The sequence below is a fragment of the Hemiscyllium ocellatum genome, chromosome 8, assembly GCF_020745735.1.
Source record: "Hemiscyllium ocellatum isolate sHemOce1 chromosome 8, sHemOce1.pat.X.cur, whole genome shotgun sequence".
Classification (NCBI taxonomy): domain Eukaryota; kingdom Metazoa; phylum Chordata; class Chondrichthyes; order Orectolobiformes; family Hemiscylliidae; genus Hemiscyllium; species Hemiscyllium ocellatum.
The window spans coordinates 65,526,307-65,546,981 of NC_083408.1; the positions used below are offsets into that span (position 1 = coordinate 65,526,307).

The 20,675-nt window shown below is 39.4% G+C and overlaps 2 protein-coding genes across 4 annotated transcripts in view; one reads left to right on the forward strand and one right to left on the reverse strand.

The window, feature by feature from the left end:
- timm9 (translocase of inner mitochondrial membrane 9 homolog) lies at nt 1-6,015 on the forward strand. 3 transcript variants are annotated; one of them, XM_060829113.1, is made up of 4 exons: nt 1-90; nt 3,340-3,414; nt 3,515-3,610; nt 5,578-6,015. In XM_060829113.1, exons 2-4 carry the CDS (start codon nt 3,379-3,381, stop codon nt 5,713-5,715), a joined length of 270 nt encoding a protein of 89 aa, XP_060685096.1. In that variant the 5' UTR covers nt 1-90; nt 3,340-3,378; the 3' UTR covers nt 5,716-6,015. The 3 variants fall into 3 exon arrangements, with proteins under 3 accessions (XP_060685096.1, XP_060685097.1, XP_060685098.1); XM_060829114.1 differs by lacking the exon at nt 1-90 and adding an exon at nt 97-268; XM_060829115.1 differs by lacking the exon at nt 1-90 and adding an exon at nt 292-312.
- Nucleotides 3,411-20,675, reverse strand: part of LOC132818279 (mitochondrial import receptor subunit TOM20 homolog) — a 25,320-nt gene continuing 8,055 nt past the window's right edge. Inside the window, exons 3-5 of the mRNA XM_060829112.1 lie at nt 18,005-18,086; nt 7,897-8,039; nt 3,411-6,083 (exon numbers count right to left, since the gene is read on the reverse strand). Coding sequence (XP_060685095.1) covers nt 6,030-6,083; nt 7,897-8,039; nt 18,005-18,086 — 279 coding nt within the window. The 3' untranslated portion in view covers nt 3,411-6,029. The remainder of the gene's footprint in view (nt 6,084-7,896; nt 8,040-18,004; nt 18,087-20,675) is intronic.

Below are 20,675 nucleotides of genomic sequence, written 5' to 3' on the forward strand. Positions count from 1 at the left end.
ACTGCACAGAGCTGAGTTTTTATTTTGGGTTGGTGACGCTGGCGAATGTGCGACGCAGGAGTGTGGATTTACGGCGGGAAGTCGGCTCCGGTAAGTCATGGCGCCAGGGATGGTTAATCGGACAGAGGGGTCCCAGGACCAAACTGATAACAACTTGACTGCGACCATCACTCAGAACCCACTGCAGCAGGAAAAGCCTGATGTAGCTCCACTGACCGCAGTGACCTTCCCAATGCCATGGAGGAGGCGAGGGGCCATTGCCAGAGGAGTGAGTCCATGCTCCCACGTTCTTTCCCTCGATATGGGGAATTTGTGAGCACCGATTATCTCATTCCAGTTTCTGATGATAGCCAGGAAAATAAATCTGCAATGGCGTTTCTTCCCATTTCTACACCATGATCATTAATGTACCCCGGAATCTGCCTTTGCCCCCGTCGTTAATCTTTCAACAACATGCTGCCCTTTGCCAACATCGTCTGAAAACATAAGGTTGCTTTCAAATTAAACTCACTCATCTTATCCGTAGATAACAAGGATTTGTCGGATAACATCCAGTTCTGTCACCACCATCTCTTTTTGGCTCCTCCACTGCTACTAAATTATCAGATTGCTCGTCCGAGATCCAGTATCGGATGATAAGAAAGCGTCCATTTAAATAGTGAGAACACCAAAACCATTGTCCCTGATACATACTTCATTCCATAACACACAACTTCATCCTTTTCCATACCAACAGAAGTTGAATCAGCTTGTTCTCAGCTTGGGTGTTGTATTTGATCCCACGATGTGCTTCAGTGTTATATCCATGCCATGGCAAAGACTGTCTTATTTCCAATTCATGGTCACCTAAGTCATCTCTCTATCTGCTGCTGAAATCTTTATCCATGTCTTTGTTAGCTCTAAACTTGACTGTTTCAATATATTCCTGGACCCCACATTCTACCCTCTTTCAACTTAAGGTTATTCCAAAACTCAATTCCCAGTAATCTATCCCACAAACCCACAAGTCAATTTGTACTAATTCGGCCCTCAAACCATCCAAAATAACAGTGTACTTCTAATTTTGGGTTCTTCAGAATCTGTGCGCTCAACCGTGCCTTTTAGCAGCACAGTCTGACCTGCAGTCAAAAGGAATGAGGAGTCAAATGACAGGGAGCTCTACCCTTCAGTCTGGGGCAGCATGGTGGCTCGGTGGTTAGCACTGCTGCCTCAGCAGCAGGGTTCCAGGTTTGATTCCAGCCTCTGGCGACTGTCTGTGTGGAGTTTGCACTTTCTCCCTGTGTCTGTGTGGGTTTCCTCTGGGTGCTCTGGTTTTTTTCCCCATAGTCCAAACATGTGCAGGTCAGGTGAATTGGCTATGGTAAATTGCCCATAGTGGTAGGTGCATTAGTCAGAGGGAAATGGGTCTGGGTGGGTTACTCTTTGGAGGGGTGGTGTGGACTGGTTGGACTGAAGAGCCTATTTCTACACTATAGGGAATCTAATCTAATCTGCATCAGGTTTTGCGGAGCTTCTTTCATCACGAGGCTAAGTTCTTTTGGTATATCTTAAACTTTCCTACAGCTCCCTTGGCATATCACTAAATTTGATTTCTGATGCATTTTACCACATAATTTTCCCATTGACAGAACTACTCACCACTCAGCAGATATCCCAGAACTCCCCAGCATCAGTGGCGCCTACGCTATCTTTAAAACTTTGTCAAATGTCGAGACAAGCACTGAGAGACTAGAGCTGTCCGAACCATCGACACTGCATGTCTTTTGCAATGCCTACTCAATAATCAGGACAGTTTCTCACCTGCACCAACAGTATTAGGTGTGCCCCTCATTTTCATTTATTAATACTTGCCCCTCTCATTCCACAGGGAATACAGCCCAAAATAGGGGAGAGCTCCCTGTCAGTTGGCTCCTCATTCCTTCTGACTGCTGTGAACTAGACCTGGACTGGTACAATTGGCTGCCTTAAACTTACCCTGCTGTGAACTCCTGAACAAAAGTTATCCCCCTTTGCTTGACAGAGGCCTGCTAACAATTATTTTCCTGGCTTTCCTGATGTGGAAAGATGGCAGTAATAAATTTAGTAGCTCTGGCTGAGGGGGCAAACTACACAAAAGGAAGGAGCTATGAGCATCCATGTAGGGTCAAAATGAATGTTATGATAGCAAGCAAGCGAAGAGTTTAAAGATGCAGCCTGGTCCAATGTCCTCACTGCACGCTACAGTATTTGTTGCAGGTGTAGCTTAAGTGTACAAGTGTCTTGTAAATGGATCAGATTGTGCCACTATGGTTCATTCTGCCATCCTCTCAGATGTGGAAGTGTGTGGCCAGTTCCTGTGGATTGTGCCTTGAGATGTTGATGCCTATTTTCAAATATTAGGGTCATTCAGACGAAGTGGCAAGCTGAATTCGCCAAGTGCTTTCCTTGGCAAGTGTGATTTGAAAGGAGTCTGAATATTAATGAGGCAAGTTGCACCCTTATTGTACCATTTAACAAGCATTAACCCCTATCAAATTACTTCTTTTCCATGCTGTTTGCGAGAACCTTAAAGAAATTAAATTATCTTGTCAAGATTGGCCTCGCTATAAAAGATTTCATTCCGTAATTTCGCATGTTCCATCATTGACAGCTATGCTGAGTCCCCATTCTTAAACCTCAATTTCTTCCTCATTAAGGTGTTTTTAAAACCTACCTGTTTAATTTTTTGGTTACAGAACATTGAATAATATAGCACAGAAACAGGTCCTTCAGTACACTCTATGCCAACCATGATGCCATTTTAAACTAATCCCCTCTTCCCTGCCTGTTCATGTGTCTATCTAAATGCTTCTTCAATATTGCTGTTTATCTGCTTCTTCCACTTCCCTAGGAAGTATGTTCCAGGCACCATCCACCCTTTGTGTAATAACAAGTATCAAACTTTGCTTTATGAAGTATCTTGAGACATTGTTACCCTAAAGGTAGTATATAAATGCAAGTATTGTTGAATTTTTTTCTTCAAGTTATCAGATTATACTTATACCCCTGGTTTTGGTAACATCACCAAGCAGAAATATTTTTTGTCTCCCCCATTACTACCCTTAATAGTCAATAAATGTTTAATTCTCAACCTTCTGGACAAAGGGGCCCAAATTAAGTTTCTCCTATTAGCAAAAATATTAAGATTCACAAAGATGATATCAGAATATTTTTGCAACTTCACTAGTCCCTCCATATCCCTCTTTATGAAATGAACGTCAGAACTGGTGTTTCAGGTGAGTTCTAATCAAGGTTTTTTTCACAAGTCATGTGACATTTCACTTCAATTCTAACATGTCTACTGAATTGCTTTATTGCCAGATACAATAAATCTTCCCAAGACCTAAAAGCATAGTTGTAATGGCACAAATATCAGAAACAGACCAGATAAAACAGGTAAATTTCTTTTAAGGTTACTTTAATATTAAGTTAGTAAGCATGTTATTTAAGGTCACAGAATTCAATATCATGTTTGTTTTTTCTTGCTCTTGCACAGTTTAAAGAATTTCTGGGTACATACAATAAATTGACTGAGCACTGCTTTATGGACTGTGTGAAGGACTTCACAACCAGGGATGTAAAAACAGAAGAGGTATATTCCACACTTTGTATTTTCTGTGTACTGATTTTAAATCAACACATTCATTACTCAATGTAACATTCATTCAACCACTATTGTGAAAGAATTGAACATTCATACCCTAGTTATAATTTAAATGATACATGAATGCTCTCTAATAGTCTCCATTTCAGACTTTGAAGCATGGCCATTAATTTTTAAACTCATTCATTTCGGGTAAATCAATTGAAATGCCTTGTCATTTTGAAAGCCTTAATGCTTCAACAATCTGACTATGATGTATAAAGTTGCTGTATGTCAAATTATGGTATTGTACTCAATGCAAACGTCACATGCTAGTCAGGAGGAATGCTTCTTTCTGAACACTTCTGAATAAAGTCCCACCGTTCTTGGGATTATGTTCTTGGAAATCTTGCAACTGACCAATATTTTATAATGGGCGTAAATTTAGACAGGTTCCAACCATCCAAAAATTGATGTGCAGAACGTCATAACAATATGACCAATGTTTTCAACAAATGTAAATGTGTTTCTGGGGGAAAAAATAATTAAAATATAATGTCATACTTTGCCTTTTTAGAAAGATCTCCAGCAATGTTCAAAATGCCCAACAGGTAACAGAGCTGATGAAACATGTACAGCTTGCACTCTCATCTATGAAATAAGTCATGGTCACCTTCTATATTTTTGTTCTACATTCATTTAGGAGCTGCCTTAGTTTTTGACTTAAGTTTTTTTAATTTCTCTTGGAAAACTTAGATAAGCAAATATTATACACTTTTGTGGGTAACTGAACATGCATAAGGCAGGAGTTCACTGTACCACTGGAGAATAGATTCTTAGCAAACCCTTAATGATTTTTCTCCCTCTGATGTTTTTATATTCAGTGCTGAAATGACACTTTCTGTTCACCATAAACCAAAATTCATTGCTCTTTCAAAGAAATGAGTTTTTTTTCCCTTACTGGAAACCTTCAAGCAGAAAGAAAATGCAAACTAGAAAGTTTAATGGATCAATACCGTAGAAAATCAAGTGGCTATTAATAGGTTTATTTGTACTATTCAAGGAGGAAATGTTTCTTGTATATTCGCGAAAATTTTCTTCCAACATTTCCAAGTCATTCATCTCATTATGCAATGTGATCTGGTATTACAGGGCAGTAGTAAAATAATCGGAGTCCACTACGAATGTGAAATTCTATCTAGAATACAAGTCTAAATATCTAAGTTAAGTGTACTCATGAAAAGGATTTTTTGTAAAAAGGAAATGTTCAAATTTCTATAAATTTTATTATTTTGCTGATAGTTATAACATATCCAACTGCTGCAAAATATAAAGTATGCCATTTCAAATATCCAGATACTGAGATTTATTTGGTCAAACCTTACCTTCATGACTCATAGCTAAATTTTAAATCTATAAATGTCTTCTGTATTTAATTACAATTGATTTGACTTTCCACTGCAGCCACTTAGTTTCCAAATGTGGAATACTGTTGTGAGGAAAAGCACCAAACAAATACCAAACACCTTATGATCTACACAAGGATTTGGAAAAGCAGAAGTACTTTCCTTTGGGACCACTCCTGTAACTAATGCAAAAGATAAAATGGGTTGGCTAAACTTGGAAATTCCTTGTCTCTTTTAGGGAATAATAACAAGAGACTTAAGGCTATTAGGAGAAATTTCTGTTTTTCATCATCCAAACCTGCATTTGTGAACAAGTATCTGCATAACAGTGCATTAAATTTCCTGATCTGAAATGTCCAGCTGGACATGTTCAAATATGTGCAGCATTGTTCTGCAAATGGCTGTCTAATGGCATGCACATACAAATTGTCTAGGCGAGGGGGAATGTCAAAATTAAATTTTATGTTAGCTTTTATGATCTATTAAGTGTGAACTACAAGAAACTTAACTTTGAGCTTTACTAGGTTTGTTTGCAATACCTTTTGGTATAAGTTTTTATTTTCAATGCAGGTGACCTGTTCAGAACATTGTCTGCAGAAATATCTGAAGATGACCCAAAGAATATCAATGCGCTTTCAGGAATATCATATTCAACAAAATGAAGCTTTAGCAGCTAAAGCAGGACTGATTAGCCAACCTAGAATATAAAAGTGGACCAACTGAATGGCAGGGCACAAATGAATCATAAAACATTGCTGCACTGGTGGACAAATGGCCACATTTTTCATGTCCAAAACACTGGTGCCTATTAAGATACAACTAAAATGAACATTCTTGGAATCAAGAAGAGGTGGATGGAAACAGGAATTCATTATGTCTAATGGACCAACACTTCTCGTTTATTTTGAAAGTGAATGGTACACCTTTTCAATTGTTTGTAAACTTAAGTCTACAGTAATCACAGCATTTAAAGTTCACAATGATGGAATAAACTTTGTTGGAGCTGAAGATGTGTAAAGTTTTTATTCAACGTCATCTTCTACCAAATTCTGTGCAGTCATACCTGCAAGAAAACGCTGAAAGAAATTCACATTTATTATTTAGTAGAAAAAAAGCAAATGTTTTATTCTATTGCAGTACAAAAAATATTTTGAAAAAGTGTTTGATGTATTAATTTCACTTCATACTCCTGATAAAATGTTTAAGCTTTCGTATTACATGTTTGAAAAATTTCAAGTTGTTTGTTTTCGCATACATTTGTTTCCAAATATAATCCTCTCACAACAGGACAACAATTAGAAAATTCACTTCAAACTTACCATTTTGCCAAATTTTCCATTTTAGTAAATAAATTGTAAACTTGATGACATTATTAAAAACCTAATTACTAATAAAACTGTTGAAGATTCTCTGTATCTATTTGCTTTAGTGTGTACAAAAGTAATTTTGTTTCATAGGTATTCTATGAATCAAGGTTACCTTTGTACACACTAAAGCAAATAGATACAGAGAAATCTTAAACAGTTTTATTTGTAATCAATATATTACCTAAAATGGAAAATTTGGCAAAATATTAGGCATTATTGTTCATGTTTGTGACTCATTTCCATTGGAATTCAGATTGCCTTTGCCTTAGAGTTCCTTTTTAAAAAGAAACACTGACTGTAACACCAGTTAAGACGGACTAACTCATATTCTATTGTACCTCATGAGTAATATTTTCAAGTAGATTTGGTACAATCCTTAGGTATTGCAGAAAGAAGTTTCCGAAGGAATAAAGACATGTCCTTGCATATCCCCAAATAGTATAAGCAAGCTTCTCTAGTTTTCAAAACACATGGAGTTCAGAGTTTTGCTTATGATTTAAACTGATTGTTTGTCCCTCAATTTCCCAAAAAGGTAATATGGGAATCAGTGTAACTCCAAATAACTACTGAATGGAAAACTTTGCAAACTGAAGCCAATTTAGATTTTTTTTTTCTTGGTGTCAAAATCTTCATGTAAATTAGCCTAGACAGAATTATTAAACCTAGATATATAGGTGGCTAGATAAAAAAATTTTCTCAGGCTTTTTGTGCTCTCCATCACTGTCCCTCCCTCCATCACATCCACCATCTCGGGCCCTGTCTTCATCATGTGCTCACTATCTCTGTTTCTCTTTCTATTGCACCCACTCCTGCATGAGGTTGCCCTTCCCTCATCCCCTCCAGTGTGTGCTCTCCCTCATTCCCTACTTTGCACAATCTCTTTTGTTTATTTGGAGGCCCATTAGCAGTTTGCATTATCGCCCCAGACTGTCTATTGGGCAAACATTTGAGTTTAATTTTCTTACTGCTATCTAGGCAAAACAGGTCATGGAAACACATGATTGATGAAGTAGACTACATACAGTCAAAACAAGCCTGCTCCAACATTTAATGCTATCAAGGCACATGTAGGGTTTCAATTCAACTTTCTTGCCCATTCCCAATATGCTAAAAATCTGTTTTAAGTCCTAGCTTTTTAGTATTCCTTGGTGGAGAAAGTGAGGTCTGCAGATGCTGGAGTATCAGAGGTGAAAATGTATTGCTGGAAAAGCGCATTCCTGATGAAGGGCTTATGCCCACAACGTCGAATTTCCTGTTCCTTGGATGCTGCCTGACCTGCTGCGCTTTTCCAGCAATACATTTTCAGTATTCCTTGGTGACCACTTTGAAGTTAATGGGATTTTAAATACAAAAACAAATCCATTTTTGGAGATTCTTAGCTTATCTGTAGGTCATCTACCTTAGGACACTGTAGTTTCTATAAACAGAACATTTTATTTTCAGCTGACTATCTATATGTGCAACATATTGAATCAAAAAAGTGAACAGTTTGAAATGCATACAAAAATGAATATTTGCATACCTGTCTTACAGCAGGTAATCTTTGGATGAGCATTTGAAACACTGGGTGTGGTAGTGTCTGCTGAAGAACTTGTAATAGCTGTTGTGGCTGACCACAGACCGATACAGCATTACTTAAATGATCAACTCCTTTCTCATAGTCACCTGAAAATCAAGAGTAGTGTTGAAGTTATAGATTGCTAACAGGTTGAGAGTTCAACAATCACTTCAGTAAATTAAAATTAATTGAATAATTCTGGTACTTTATGGGCTGGGTCCAGAGAAAGAAGCTTTAAAAAAAAAGCTGGATTTCAACCAGTTTAATATTTGGCGCCTATACATGAGTGAAGTCCCCACATATCCTTATTAATTTCCTCCCAAAATGGAAAAGAATAAAAACTACCACGAGTAGGATAAATGTTTCAGGAAGGCTCAAACATCATCATAGGGCAACTAGAAATGAGCAATAAATGCATCCTCTCAGGTACCGCTCGTGCAGAGAATTCATGTTAATATTAAAAATATTTCAATTTAGGATTTTTTTTTCATTCATTGAGTTAGCACATAATAATTACTTTTTCCCCATTTTTCAATCATTCTGATCCTGAAGACACTTAGTTGCATCCTACAAAAACTCACCTTCCATGTTTGTACGTCAACTCTAGTTTGGTTAGTATTGAACCGCACAAACCTTCACTGCTGATTCAGATCTTGCCTGATGCAAATCAACAGTTCCAGTAAGGATTGCAGGAGCAAGAGCTTGCAGCCTCTGGCAGCTCCTAGCTTTTAATTCAATACATACACCAAAAAAAAAAGTGATGAAACCTTGTTCTCTGTCTCCAAAGTTCAACAAACCAGACAGTGGATTTCCATACCAAGCCTCAAGTTTTCCATTTGCAACAGATTTAGTTTATGTCGAAACTACAAACATTGATAGCATCGAACTACAGGTTAGTAAAAGATCGAACAGCCAATACCTTTTCGACAGGCAGAAAACTAGCCACCAGGGTACACACCAACTAACCACCGTAAGACATGACCCATTCTCACCATTATCCTTACATACAGACAAAGAAGGACACCACTTTGACTGGGATAACACATCCATCAAGGGGGCAGGCTAAACCAAGACACACACAGAAATTCCTTAAGATCTGGCATTCAAACCGGAACTCCATCAATAAACATCGATTTGGAACACTTTTACCAACCTATGAGAAAAAGAACCAGAAATGATAACTCACACCTTAACAGACCAAGACACAAATAGAAAGCGGGACAGAACACCAGTGATTCTCTGGAGGCTCACTGATGATGTTACCTAGCATGGTGACAAAACATCTGAAAACAAACCTTCCAGCCCAGCAAACAAACTTACAACCTGATCTGCTGCTCTGTCATACTAGGTGGTAAAGGTTACAGATTTTGAAAGTGCAATATAAGGAGTCAGAACAAATTGCTGTATTCCATTGCGTAGGCAGTACACACTGCTGTCACTGTGCATCAGTGTTGGAACACTGCAGAGGTTCAAAAACTTCCTGCTCAGCGAGCAAACTTACAACTGAACCTCAACCTGAGCTACAAATCTTCTCAAATATCACAAAGGCAGTAGATGCTTGGGAACACAACCACCTGAAAGTTTCCCTACACAAGCCACACACCATTCTGATTTATAATTATATTGCTGTTCCTTCACTGCTGGGTCAAAACACAAACTCCCTTTGTAAAACCACTGTGATACCGATATCCTACATCTTCAGCTATTCCGATGTTCAACACACAGCCATCGGTGTCTGCATACCAATCATGGCACTGACATCTAGTTCTGGAAATTACTGTCGCACACAGGCCTTGGAGGCTTGCACAGCCATTAAGATTAGAGGGAATTCTATAAAGGGATTCATAAGCATGTTAGTGGAGCCACTTCTGGGGATATATAGCTATTCATATGCATAAGATTGTCTGCCACCTTCTCTTAGGGAGGCTAGTATCTCCCTCATTTTAAAGAAGGGACCCCAAAGAATGTGCTTCACAAAGACCAATTTCACTGTTGAATATAGATTTTAAAATTCTATCCAAGATGCTCGCTCTGAGGTTGGAAAAGGCCCTTCCCCATATTATAAAAGAAGATTAGACTGGTTTTGTTAAGGGCTGTAGCTGCACTAACAATATCAGGAGGAAACTGAACATAGTCAGGGAAGGCCAGCAAAGATTAATCCCAGGTTTAGTGGTCTCCCTAGACACAGAAAAGGTGTTTGATTGGATAGAATGGCTATATTTGTTTGGGATCCCAGAGCACTTTGGTCTAGGAGGATCCTTAGCCAGATGGGTGGTAGTACTGTATAATGATCCTAAGGCGGCAGTCATTACAAACGCTGCTCAGTCAGATAACTTTAATACTGGTAGTCGACAGGGGTGTCCTCTCTCACCATTGTTATTCACCTTGGCAATTGAGCCATTAGCTGAGGCTATCAGAAGGGATCCTGAAATAGTGACGCCAAAGGTGGGAATGGGGAGCATAAGATCACCCTATATGCTGATGATGTCATTTTGTTCTTGGCCAATCCAGAGGAGCCCATTCCTCGATTGATTCAAACATTTAATTCATTTGGCAGTTTCTCAGGCTACAAGATTGATTTTACAAAATCGGAAGCCTTGCCGGTGAAGGATTAGTGGAGGTGCCTAATCTGAAGGATGGAGTACAGTTCCCATTTAGATGGTCGTCAAAAGGTTTTTTGTATTTGGGAACTTTTATTACTCCTTCCTTTCACCAGCTGTAGAAAGCTAACTATTTACAACTATTGCAGAGGATAAAACAGGATTTGCAGCGGGTGGGAGGGCTTACTGTTATCACGGTTGGACCGAACAGCCCTGATAAAATGAATGTTCTTCCTCGCCTGTTGTGCCCCATGAAAATGGTCCCATTGTTGCTACCCAGACGAGTGTTATGGAGGCTCGGTGGTTGGCTAGGGTCCTTTGTTTGGTACACAGGCGTCCTCTAGTTAAATTCACTAAATTGCAGCTTTTCATTAGGGAGGGGCGGATCTTTGGGATTTGAAGCGTCCCGTTAGCATATGTTGGTGACTAGGTACAGGGGAATTTGGAGTCAATTTGGCTTGACGTTGAAGCCTTGCAGTCGAGACTCTAGTTAATTTATTATTTATGGATAAGATGAAACCCGTGACCGAGCAGTCGAAGAATCCAATTATTTTAAATACGGTGAAAGCATGGAGGATAATGAGTCAAGACGAGGGCAACTGGTCAAAGACCTCGTCGTTTACCCCATGGGAGCGAGCACAATGATTTAAACCTGGGGCAATGGACTCTGGCATTAAGTTATGGGAGAATAAGGGAATCTCATGCCTGGGAGATTTGTGCAAGGGGGAGGTCTTGATGTCATTTAGTCAGTTCAGCCAGAAATATGAACTGTCTAACAGGGACCTTTTCCAATACTTTCAGATAAAGAATTATATACAGAGGAAGATCACATTCCTGGCTCAGTGTTGCAAGTCAGATATGGGGGAAAAAAAAAGAGTACTCCAGTGTACAGGTGATCTTTCAGTCAGTATCTTCTATCATTTACAGAAAGGTCGTGCCTTGAAGGACATGGAAGGACAGTGTCGGACATGGAATCAGGAGCTAGGACAGTATATTTCATCAGAGGTATGGGAGGACTTGTGCAGAAATGCAAGGAAAATTTCAGTATGTAACAGAGCACAGGCTGTGCTATTGAAGATCTTACACAGGGCTCATATGACACCAGAGAGGCTAGCTAAGTTTAAGAGAGAAACGTCATCAGGGTGTCCCAAATGTAAAATTAGTATGGGCACTCTCTCACACTGCTACTGGTCATGTTGTAAGATCCAAAGATACTGGAGTGCTATAGTAAGGGAGCTAAAGGACATCCTGGGGATTGAAATTAATGCAGATCCAGTTTTTCTTCTTTTGGAGTTGCCAAATTTGCCCTCTTTGGGGGAACATGGGAACACAAGGTGTAATATTCTCACCCACTGTGCAAGGAAGAACATTCTAGTGAATTGGACATTGGAAAAACCACCAGGTCTTATCGGGTGGCATAGGCTGGTGATGGAGCATCTCCCCCAAATATGGTGCACCACAAAAAGGAGCATTTTTACAAGACGTGGCAGCCCGTTTTAATTTATATTGATGCAGACCTATCAACGATATTAATTAAGGCCGTGCTACAGCCATGGGAATCAGTATGGGTGCCCATGAGGCCCTGGGAGAGGGGAGGCTGGGGGATAAAGAATATGGGTATTGTAGATGATGCTCCCAGGGATGGGAGCCTCAGTGGAGGTGTGATGAGTGAAACAGAATAAGTGGTGAGATATAAGTTAAGTTACTTGAATTTAGTTTTAATTTAATATTTATTTAATTTGTTTGCAGTTTAAGTTAAGTAGATAAGTTTGTTCTGGTAGAATAATAGATGGCTCATTACTAATAGTATCACATTATGACTTTGTTGTACTGCCCTGCTTTTCTGTTTTCTGGTGGGTTTTTTTGTATATAGATGTTTTGTAAAAGATTTAAAAAGGTCTTTAATTAAAATACTTATTAGAAAAATGTAAATTAGAGGGAACAATTTCTATTTAACTGTAATCCCCAGAATGTTACAATGGGGTAATTCAGTGATGGCAATGCCACTGAATGTCAAGGGTTAACAGTTAGACTCTCTCTTGTTGGAGACAGTCATTGCCCGCATTCGTGTGACAACTATTATTTGCCATTTGTCAGAACAAACCTGGATATTGTTCAATTCTTGCTACATTTGGACATGGACTACTTCATGATCTGAGGAGACATGAATGGTGCTGGAAATTTGTCACTGATAAAGCAGCTACAGATGGTTGGGCCGAGGACACTAACCTGAGGAATCCGGGAGGGAAAGAGGCAGCAGAACTCCTGTGGCACATCGGTCGTAACCCTACCTCTGAGCCAGGAGATAGGGGTTCAAGTTCCACCTCCAACAGAGATGTGTCATAAATTGTCTGAACAGGTTACTTAAAAATATCCACTGCGAGAAATGCCTGGAACGGAGGTAACATTCCTCTAACAATCACAACCATCTTCCTTTGTTCCAGGTAGGATTCCAACTAGCGGAGAGTTTTCCCTGATTTCAGTTTTCAATATTCTGGGACTTTTCAGAATCTAGAAATTCCTGGGAGATTACCACCGTTACATCCACTACCTCTGTAGCTACTTCCTTTAATATTCTAAAATGTATCCCATCAGAGCTTCAAGATGTATTGGTCTTTAGCCCCATGAGTTTCCCTTGTACATTTTCTCTAGTGATCGTTATTTAATTTATTTCTTCTCCTTTTGCCCCTTGAATAGTTAGAAATCTTGGAACGCTATAAGAGTCTTCTACTATAAAGACTGGTAAGTATTTATTCAGCTCCTCTGCCATTTGCTGGTTCCCCATTATTATTTCCCCAACTTCATTTTCTAACAAGTGTTTACTTCGGCTTCTCTCTTCCTTTTTATATACTTAAAAAATCTCTTGCTGTTCATGTTGATATTACAGATAAGTTTACATTCAAAAGTTTATTTTCTCTTTTTTTAAAAAAAAAAATCACCTTTTGTTGTTTCTTAAACTTTGTTAACCCTCTGGCTTACGATTAATATTTGTCACATTGTATGTTTGCCTTTCAATTGATACTATCCTTAACTTCTCCAGCAAACTATGGTCCTTTCCTAGAATTTTTCTTCTTCGTTTGAATATATCTTTGCTGTGAATCATGAACTATTTTCTTAAACATCTATTGTTCCTCAACCATATTTGCTAATAAGCTCCATTTCCAGACCACTCTCGCCAGCTCTGCCCTTATTTCCTTACTTAAGCGCAGCACAACTGTTTCTGACATTAGCTCCTCCCTCCCAAACAATGCTAAACTCTACCATGTTATGGTTACTGTCTCCTTGGAGGTCTTTTATTCTGGCATCTGTGACAATGTAAATTTCACAACTTTCATAACTTAATAGATTGAAAGAATCAGCAATAACTCTTTCTGGAATTAACGGTTTCTCGAGATAAAAGCAACAAGACAAGAGACTGAAAGCAATGAGCCATGTCTTGGCAAGATAGTATTAAAAAAACCATTTTGACACCTGCTTAATAAACTGGATGTTTTATTGCCAATTAAGAATAAGGATTGCCCTGCAGAAGAATTTAAGCAGTTAATTACAGGAAACACTATGTTTTAAGTATGATTTGGAGATGCCGGTGTTGGACTGGGGTGTACAAAGTTAAAATCACACAACACCAGGTTATAGTCCAACAGGTTTAATTGGAAGCACACTAGCTTTCGGAGCGACGCTCCTTCATCAGGTGATAGTGGAGGGCTCGATCGTAACACAGAATTTATAGCAAAAATTTGCAGTGTGATGTAACTGAAATTATACATTGAAAAATTGATTGTCTGTTAAGCCTTTCATCTGTTAGAATACAGTGATAGTTCCACTTCTTAAATAGTTTAAAGTAGATAGCTTACCCAAATGGAACAGAGGGGGCGGGAGGGGAGCTATTCCTGACAAGTCAAGCTACAGACTTGAGGTCTCCAGGAAAGTAATCAAAGTTGAGGATGAAAGAATCTATTAAGTCATTAATAATGTCAAATCACAAATTTGAAAAAAAATATATAAAGAATCCAACACCAGATGTCTAATAAATCTTGGCCAGATTCCATCACTAATTGGGTAACATCTAAGGTGGGTTGTGAGACTTAACTTGCTTAAGTGAGGCTTATTTTGGTTGCTACATGCAATAAAGTTGAAATCATTGTTTCTATATTTGATTGTCTGAGAGATTTCTTAATAACTAGCCAAACTAAAATTAACTTGTGATTTACCCAGAACACATCATGTATTAAACCTGCCTAATGACATACTTCTCACCAGATTCAAAACAGCTTGATCCCTTGTTTGGTTGGATCTGCAAGATATTGCTCTAGGAAACTGTCCAAATTGCACTTTAAGAATTCTTCCTCATGGCTTCCTCTGCCAATGAGACTATCTCTATCGACAAAGATTAAAATCACCTATGATTACCTTGCTGCTGTTGCTACAGGCCCTTAATCTCCTGATTTATTCTACATTCCACATTATAGCTATTGTTAGGGGGCTTCCAGAATTCTCCTACCAGTGTCTTCTTTCCCTTTTTGTTCCTTACCTTCAACCAATAGGAATTCTACATCTTCAGACTGAACATAATATTTTGCTCAAAAACAGAACTTCAGTAAGGCGTTCGACAAGATTCCTCATGGTAGACTGATTAGCAAGGTTAGGTGACATGGAATATAGGGAGAACTGGCAATTTGGATACAGAATTGGCTCGAAGGTAGAAGACAGAGGGTGGTGGTGGAAGGTTGTTTCTTCAGACTGAGGCCTGTGAACAGTGGTGTGCCACAAGGATCGGGTGCTGGGTCCACTGTTTTTCATCATTTATATAAATGATTTGGATATGAACATAAGAGGTATAGTTAATAAGTTTACAGATGACACCACAACTGGAGATGTAGTGGACAGTGAAGGTTACTTCCGAGTACAGTGGGATCTTGATCAGATGGGCCAATGGGCTAAGAAGTGGCAAATGGTTAGTTTAGATCAATGTGAAGTGCTGCATTTTGGAAAGGCAAACCACTGCAGGACTTATACACTTAATGGTAAGGTCCTGAGGAGTGTTGCTGAAAAAGAGAGACCTTGAAGTGCAGGTTCATAGCTCCTTGAAAGTGGAGTCGCAGGTAGACTGGATAGTCAAGTTGGCGTTTGGTATGCTTGCCTTTATTGGTCAGAGCATTGAGTAAAGGAGTTGGGAGATCATGTTGCAGCTGTACAGGGCATTGGTTAAGCCAGTTTTGGAATACTGTCTGCAACTCTGGTCTCCCTGCTACAGGAAAGATGTTTTGAAACTTCAAAGGGTTCAGAAAAGATTTACAAAGATGTTGGCAAGTTTAGAGGGATACGCTGAATAGGCTGGGGCTGCTTTCGCTAAAGAATGGAAGCTGAGGGGTTACCATCCAGAGGTTTATATAATCATGAGGGGCATAAATAGGGTAAATAGGCAAGGTCTTTTCCCAGGACTGGGGGAGCCCAGAACTAGAGGGGATAGGTTTAAGGTGAGATGGGCAAGATTTAAAAAGGGACCTAAAGGGCAACTTTTTTATGCAAACGGTGGTGTGTGTATGAAATGAACTGCCAGAGGTGGTGGTGGAGGCTAGTACAAATACAATTTTAAAAGGCATCTGGATGGGTATATGAATAAGAAGCATCTAGAGGGATATGGGCCAAGTGCTAGCAAATGGAACTAGATTAATTTAGGATATCTGGTCAGCATGGATGAATTGGACTGAAGGTTCTGTTTCAGTGATGTACATCTCTATGACATTATAAACTGCTGTGAAAACTCAGGTCTAGCAGCTTCTGGAGAGAAAAAGCAGAGTTAATGTTCCAGCCTCGTGACCTTTCTTCAAAACCCAGTGACTGCCTCCAGTTCACCCTAAATGTTCCCAAGAGCAGTTTCATCCGTGTTTTGACTTCACCCAGGAACTTAGGTATCTCGGTGATGTAGAATGCTCCTCAAACAGCTGATCTCACCACATTCGCAGATCTACACTCAGTGTCATGTGTCGCCATATGCAGACGTTGGACCTCTCTTTCCATTGCCACTGATTCAATGCTGCCCGAACCCCCAGTTCCAGTTCATCCTCCAGCTTATTTGACATGTTGACAAAAATCTTTTTCTTTTCATTCCAGACATTAAGGAATGCCAGATGCAACAACTTAGACATACCATGTTTTCTAGAAACTTTCTTCCTTCTCTTTCCCTCCTTCTGACTCCATCTCCTCTGCTAACCCCAGCTCCTGTTGTGCATTTACTATGCCTTTTGACCTTCTATTCTCTGACACTGACTGTTCCGTACTCAGCAAAAAAGTCTTAGTTTTATCCTTCTGCACCCCACCTCAATGAATTTCGGGTACAACATAATGTTGAACACTGTTTCCATTGCCTTTACGCCTATTTCTTTGGGCAAGAATCCTCTTTCTGTCCTTCAGACCCCTTCACCCACCTCCAACAATCTCCTGCCTCCTGGATCACTCTCTCTGGTCTTCTACCTGTACTCGACCTGTTCATTGAGAGTTCTGAAGGGTCACTGGACCTGAAACGTTAACTCACCAGAAATGCTGCCAGACCTGCTGAGCTTTCCCCACAACATCTTTTTCCATTTCTGATTTCCAGCATCCACAGTTCTTTGTTTCATTTAATTTTTTTCTATCATCTTTATTCTATATCAATAACGCTATCCATGACACTTTCCTTCCTATAAAAACAAAACACTGTGGATGCTGAAAATATGAAACAACTGCAGATTGCTTGAGAAACTCAGCATGACTGGTAACATCTGTGAAGATAGTTCTGAAGAGGAGGCATAACGGACATGAAATATCAACTGGTTTTCTCTCTACAAGACACTGACAGACCTGTTGAGTTTCTCCAGCACTGTATGTTTGTTTCACTGTTTGCTTCTTGTCTATCCTTTCAAAAACCACATACCCATAAATATTTAAATTTCCAGCTTTGACCTCCTTGTAACCATGTCGCCGTAGCGACTACAAGATCATACCAGTTAACCTGTACTTGTGCTATTAAAATATTTATTTTGTATGAGATAGTAGGCACATTCAAATAAAGAGTCATTAATTTTGCCTTTTTACCATTTTTCCTCTTTTGACATTATATCATGCTTTTTTTCCTTGGGGACTTTTGATTCTCTCATGGGTGTAAGCACCATTGTCTGACCAAAGTTGCCTTTGAGAAGGTGGTGGTAAGTTATCTTCTTTCACTGCTCCAGCGCATGTGCTCTATGCAGACCCACAATTGCACTTCTATATACTCGATCCCTTCCACTCCCACTCTAAATAACTGCCCAATAATACTGCCATATCTCTTGCTCAGAAAGCTCTCATTTCCCGTCTCCAAAACTCCCCCCGCCCAGATCCCACCCCACCAATTAATTTAAAGCTTTCTGGGACCTTAATATACAACTTTGGTTACAAAATCTGGTCTGGTCCTGAAGAAATATACATAATAAGCAGTAACGTTCAAGATTTACCTCTTGCCAGCAATTCTTCTCCCAACTGGACCTCTTCGAGAAAAAACTTCTGTACAGCTTCAACATCTTTCAGATCAGGTAACTGAATTTAAAGTCAAAAAACAAACATGTCAATTCCAGCATTTACTTGAAATCAAAATGGAGATAGTAGCTATATAAATTTGTAACTTACTCCAATCATTATTCATAAATATGATAATCTGGGACCAATTTATCTTGAATAGCTTGACCCTGCAATGAATCCATTATCTTCATGTCACTGTGTTGCAGTGCCAATTTGCTAATTCCTATTGCTGATTGAACATCAACAGCTGACACTAGAGAAATGGACATGTATTTAGAAGGCAAGGACTGATGAGGGATAAATCAACATGTCTTTGTGCATGGGAAATCGTGTCTCAGAACATGACTGAGTTTTCTGAAGAATTAACGAGGAGGATTGATGAGTGCGGTGGAGAATCTACATGGACTTCAGTAAGGCGTTCAACAAGGTTCCTCATGCTAGACTGGTCAGCAAGGTTAGATCACATGGATTACAGGGAGAACGTGCCATTTGGATACAGAGCTGGCTTAATGGCAAGGATGGGGATGGAGGGGTGCTTTTCAGACTGGAGGCCTGTGACCAGTGGTATGCCTCAAAGATTGGTGCTGGGTCCACTGCTTTTCGTCATTTATATAAATGATTTAGACATGAACATAGGAAATATAGCTAGTAAGTTTACAGATGACATCAAAATTGAAGGTGTAGTGGACCACAAGATTACCTCAGATCTTGATCAGGTGGGCCAATGGGCCGCGGAGTTATAAACGTAGTATAATTTAGGTAAATGTGAGGTGCTGCGTTTTGGTAAGGCAAATCAGGGCAGGACTTATACACTTAATGGTAAGGTCCTGGGGAATGTTGCTGAACAAAGAGACCTTGGGGTGCTGGATCATAGCTCCATGAAAGTGGATTCACAGGTAGACAGGATAGGGAAGGCAGCATTTGGTACAGTTACCTTTATTGGTCAGTGTGTCGAGTACAGGAGCTGGGAGGGCATATTGCAGCAGTACAGGACATTGGTTAGGCCACTGTTGTAATACTGTCTGCAGTTCTGGTCTCCCTGGTATATGAAGGATGCTGTGAAACTTGAAGGGATTCAGAGAAGACTTACAAAGATGTTGCCAGAATTGAAGAGTTTGAGCTATAGGGAGATGCTGAATAGGCTGGGGCTATTTTCCCTTGAGCATCAAAGGCTGAAGGGTGAACTTATAGGCGTTTACAAAATCATTAGCGCATGGATAGGGTAAATAGACAAGGTTCTTTTCCTTGGGGTCAGAGACCAAAACTAGAGGGCATAGGTTTAAATCAACTAGGTAAAAACAAGGACTGCAGATGCTGGAAACCAGAGTCTAGATTAGAGTGGTATGAGAAAAGCACAGGTTAGGCAGCATCCGAGGAGCAGGAAAATCGACGTTTCGAGCAAAAGCCCAATGAAGGACTTTTGCCCAAAATGTCAATTTTCCTGCTCCTCAGATGCTGCCTGACCTGCTGTGCTTTTCCAGCACCACTCTAATCTAGCATAGGTTTAAGCTGAGAGGGGCAAGATTTGAAAAGGGATCTAAGAGGTAACATTTTCATGCAGAGGGTGGTGCATGTATGGAATGAGCTGCCAGAGGAAGTGGTGGAGGCTGGCACAATCACAACATTTAAAAGACATCTGGATGGGTATACGAATAAGAAGGGTTTAGAAGGATACAGGCCAAAATGCTGGAAAATGGGACTAAAATTATTTAGGATATCTGGTCGGCATACACAAGTTGGACCAAAGGCCCCTTTTTCATGCTGCATAGCTCTATGACTCTAAATGTTACATTATCAGAATGCAGTACTGTCAGTATTAAACTATCTCCCTGCTCAGGTAAATGTTCAACTTCACGACTTGAACAGCATATTGACTTACACTGCCACTTCTGGTGACACCATCGAGAACAGTTTGGTTGATATTTATTAATTTGTTATATGCAAGCCCTTGTATGCATGCATGCTTTGGCTATCAAGTTTAGCAAGTATAGCAACAGGAACTATATATTGCCTGTGAAGAGCTTTGTGGAACATTCTGAGAACATGGTTAATCACCATGTAAATGTAAGTATGTATTTGTTTTTCTTCAACCCATCAATGTTTTCAAAAAATCATTAAATTCAAATTTTAAGAATCTCACCAGACAATGAGGTGAAAGTTTAAAAAATTAGTAAGTCAGTAAGAAGACTGATGTAGCATTTTCATTGAACGGCAAATACAACTGTTAAGACAGTTACACAGAAGTTCTCTGAAGCAGACAGACAATTTCAAACAAGAAAAATGCGATGCACTTAAAGAGTAAAGGATAGAGGAATATGGTAGAGAAGGATGTGTGAGATTGATTTGTGGAAAAGAAATAAGCTTGTTAGATTCAATTGGGGTTATGATGTTATGTTGTGTTTACATGACACAACGTAATATCACACATACAACTTAAGGTCTTCTCTCTTTTTGTGTATGTTCAACAAACTAATGAATCCACCATAAAATACATCTCACACTATCTAGCATGCTTTGTGAGCAAAACTATTTTTGATCATGAAAATAATTGTTTTTCTATTATAATGACTGTTGCTAAGTGAATATTTTATGACTGTAGGCTGTTGT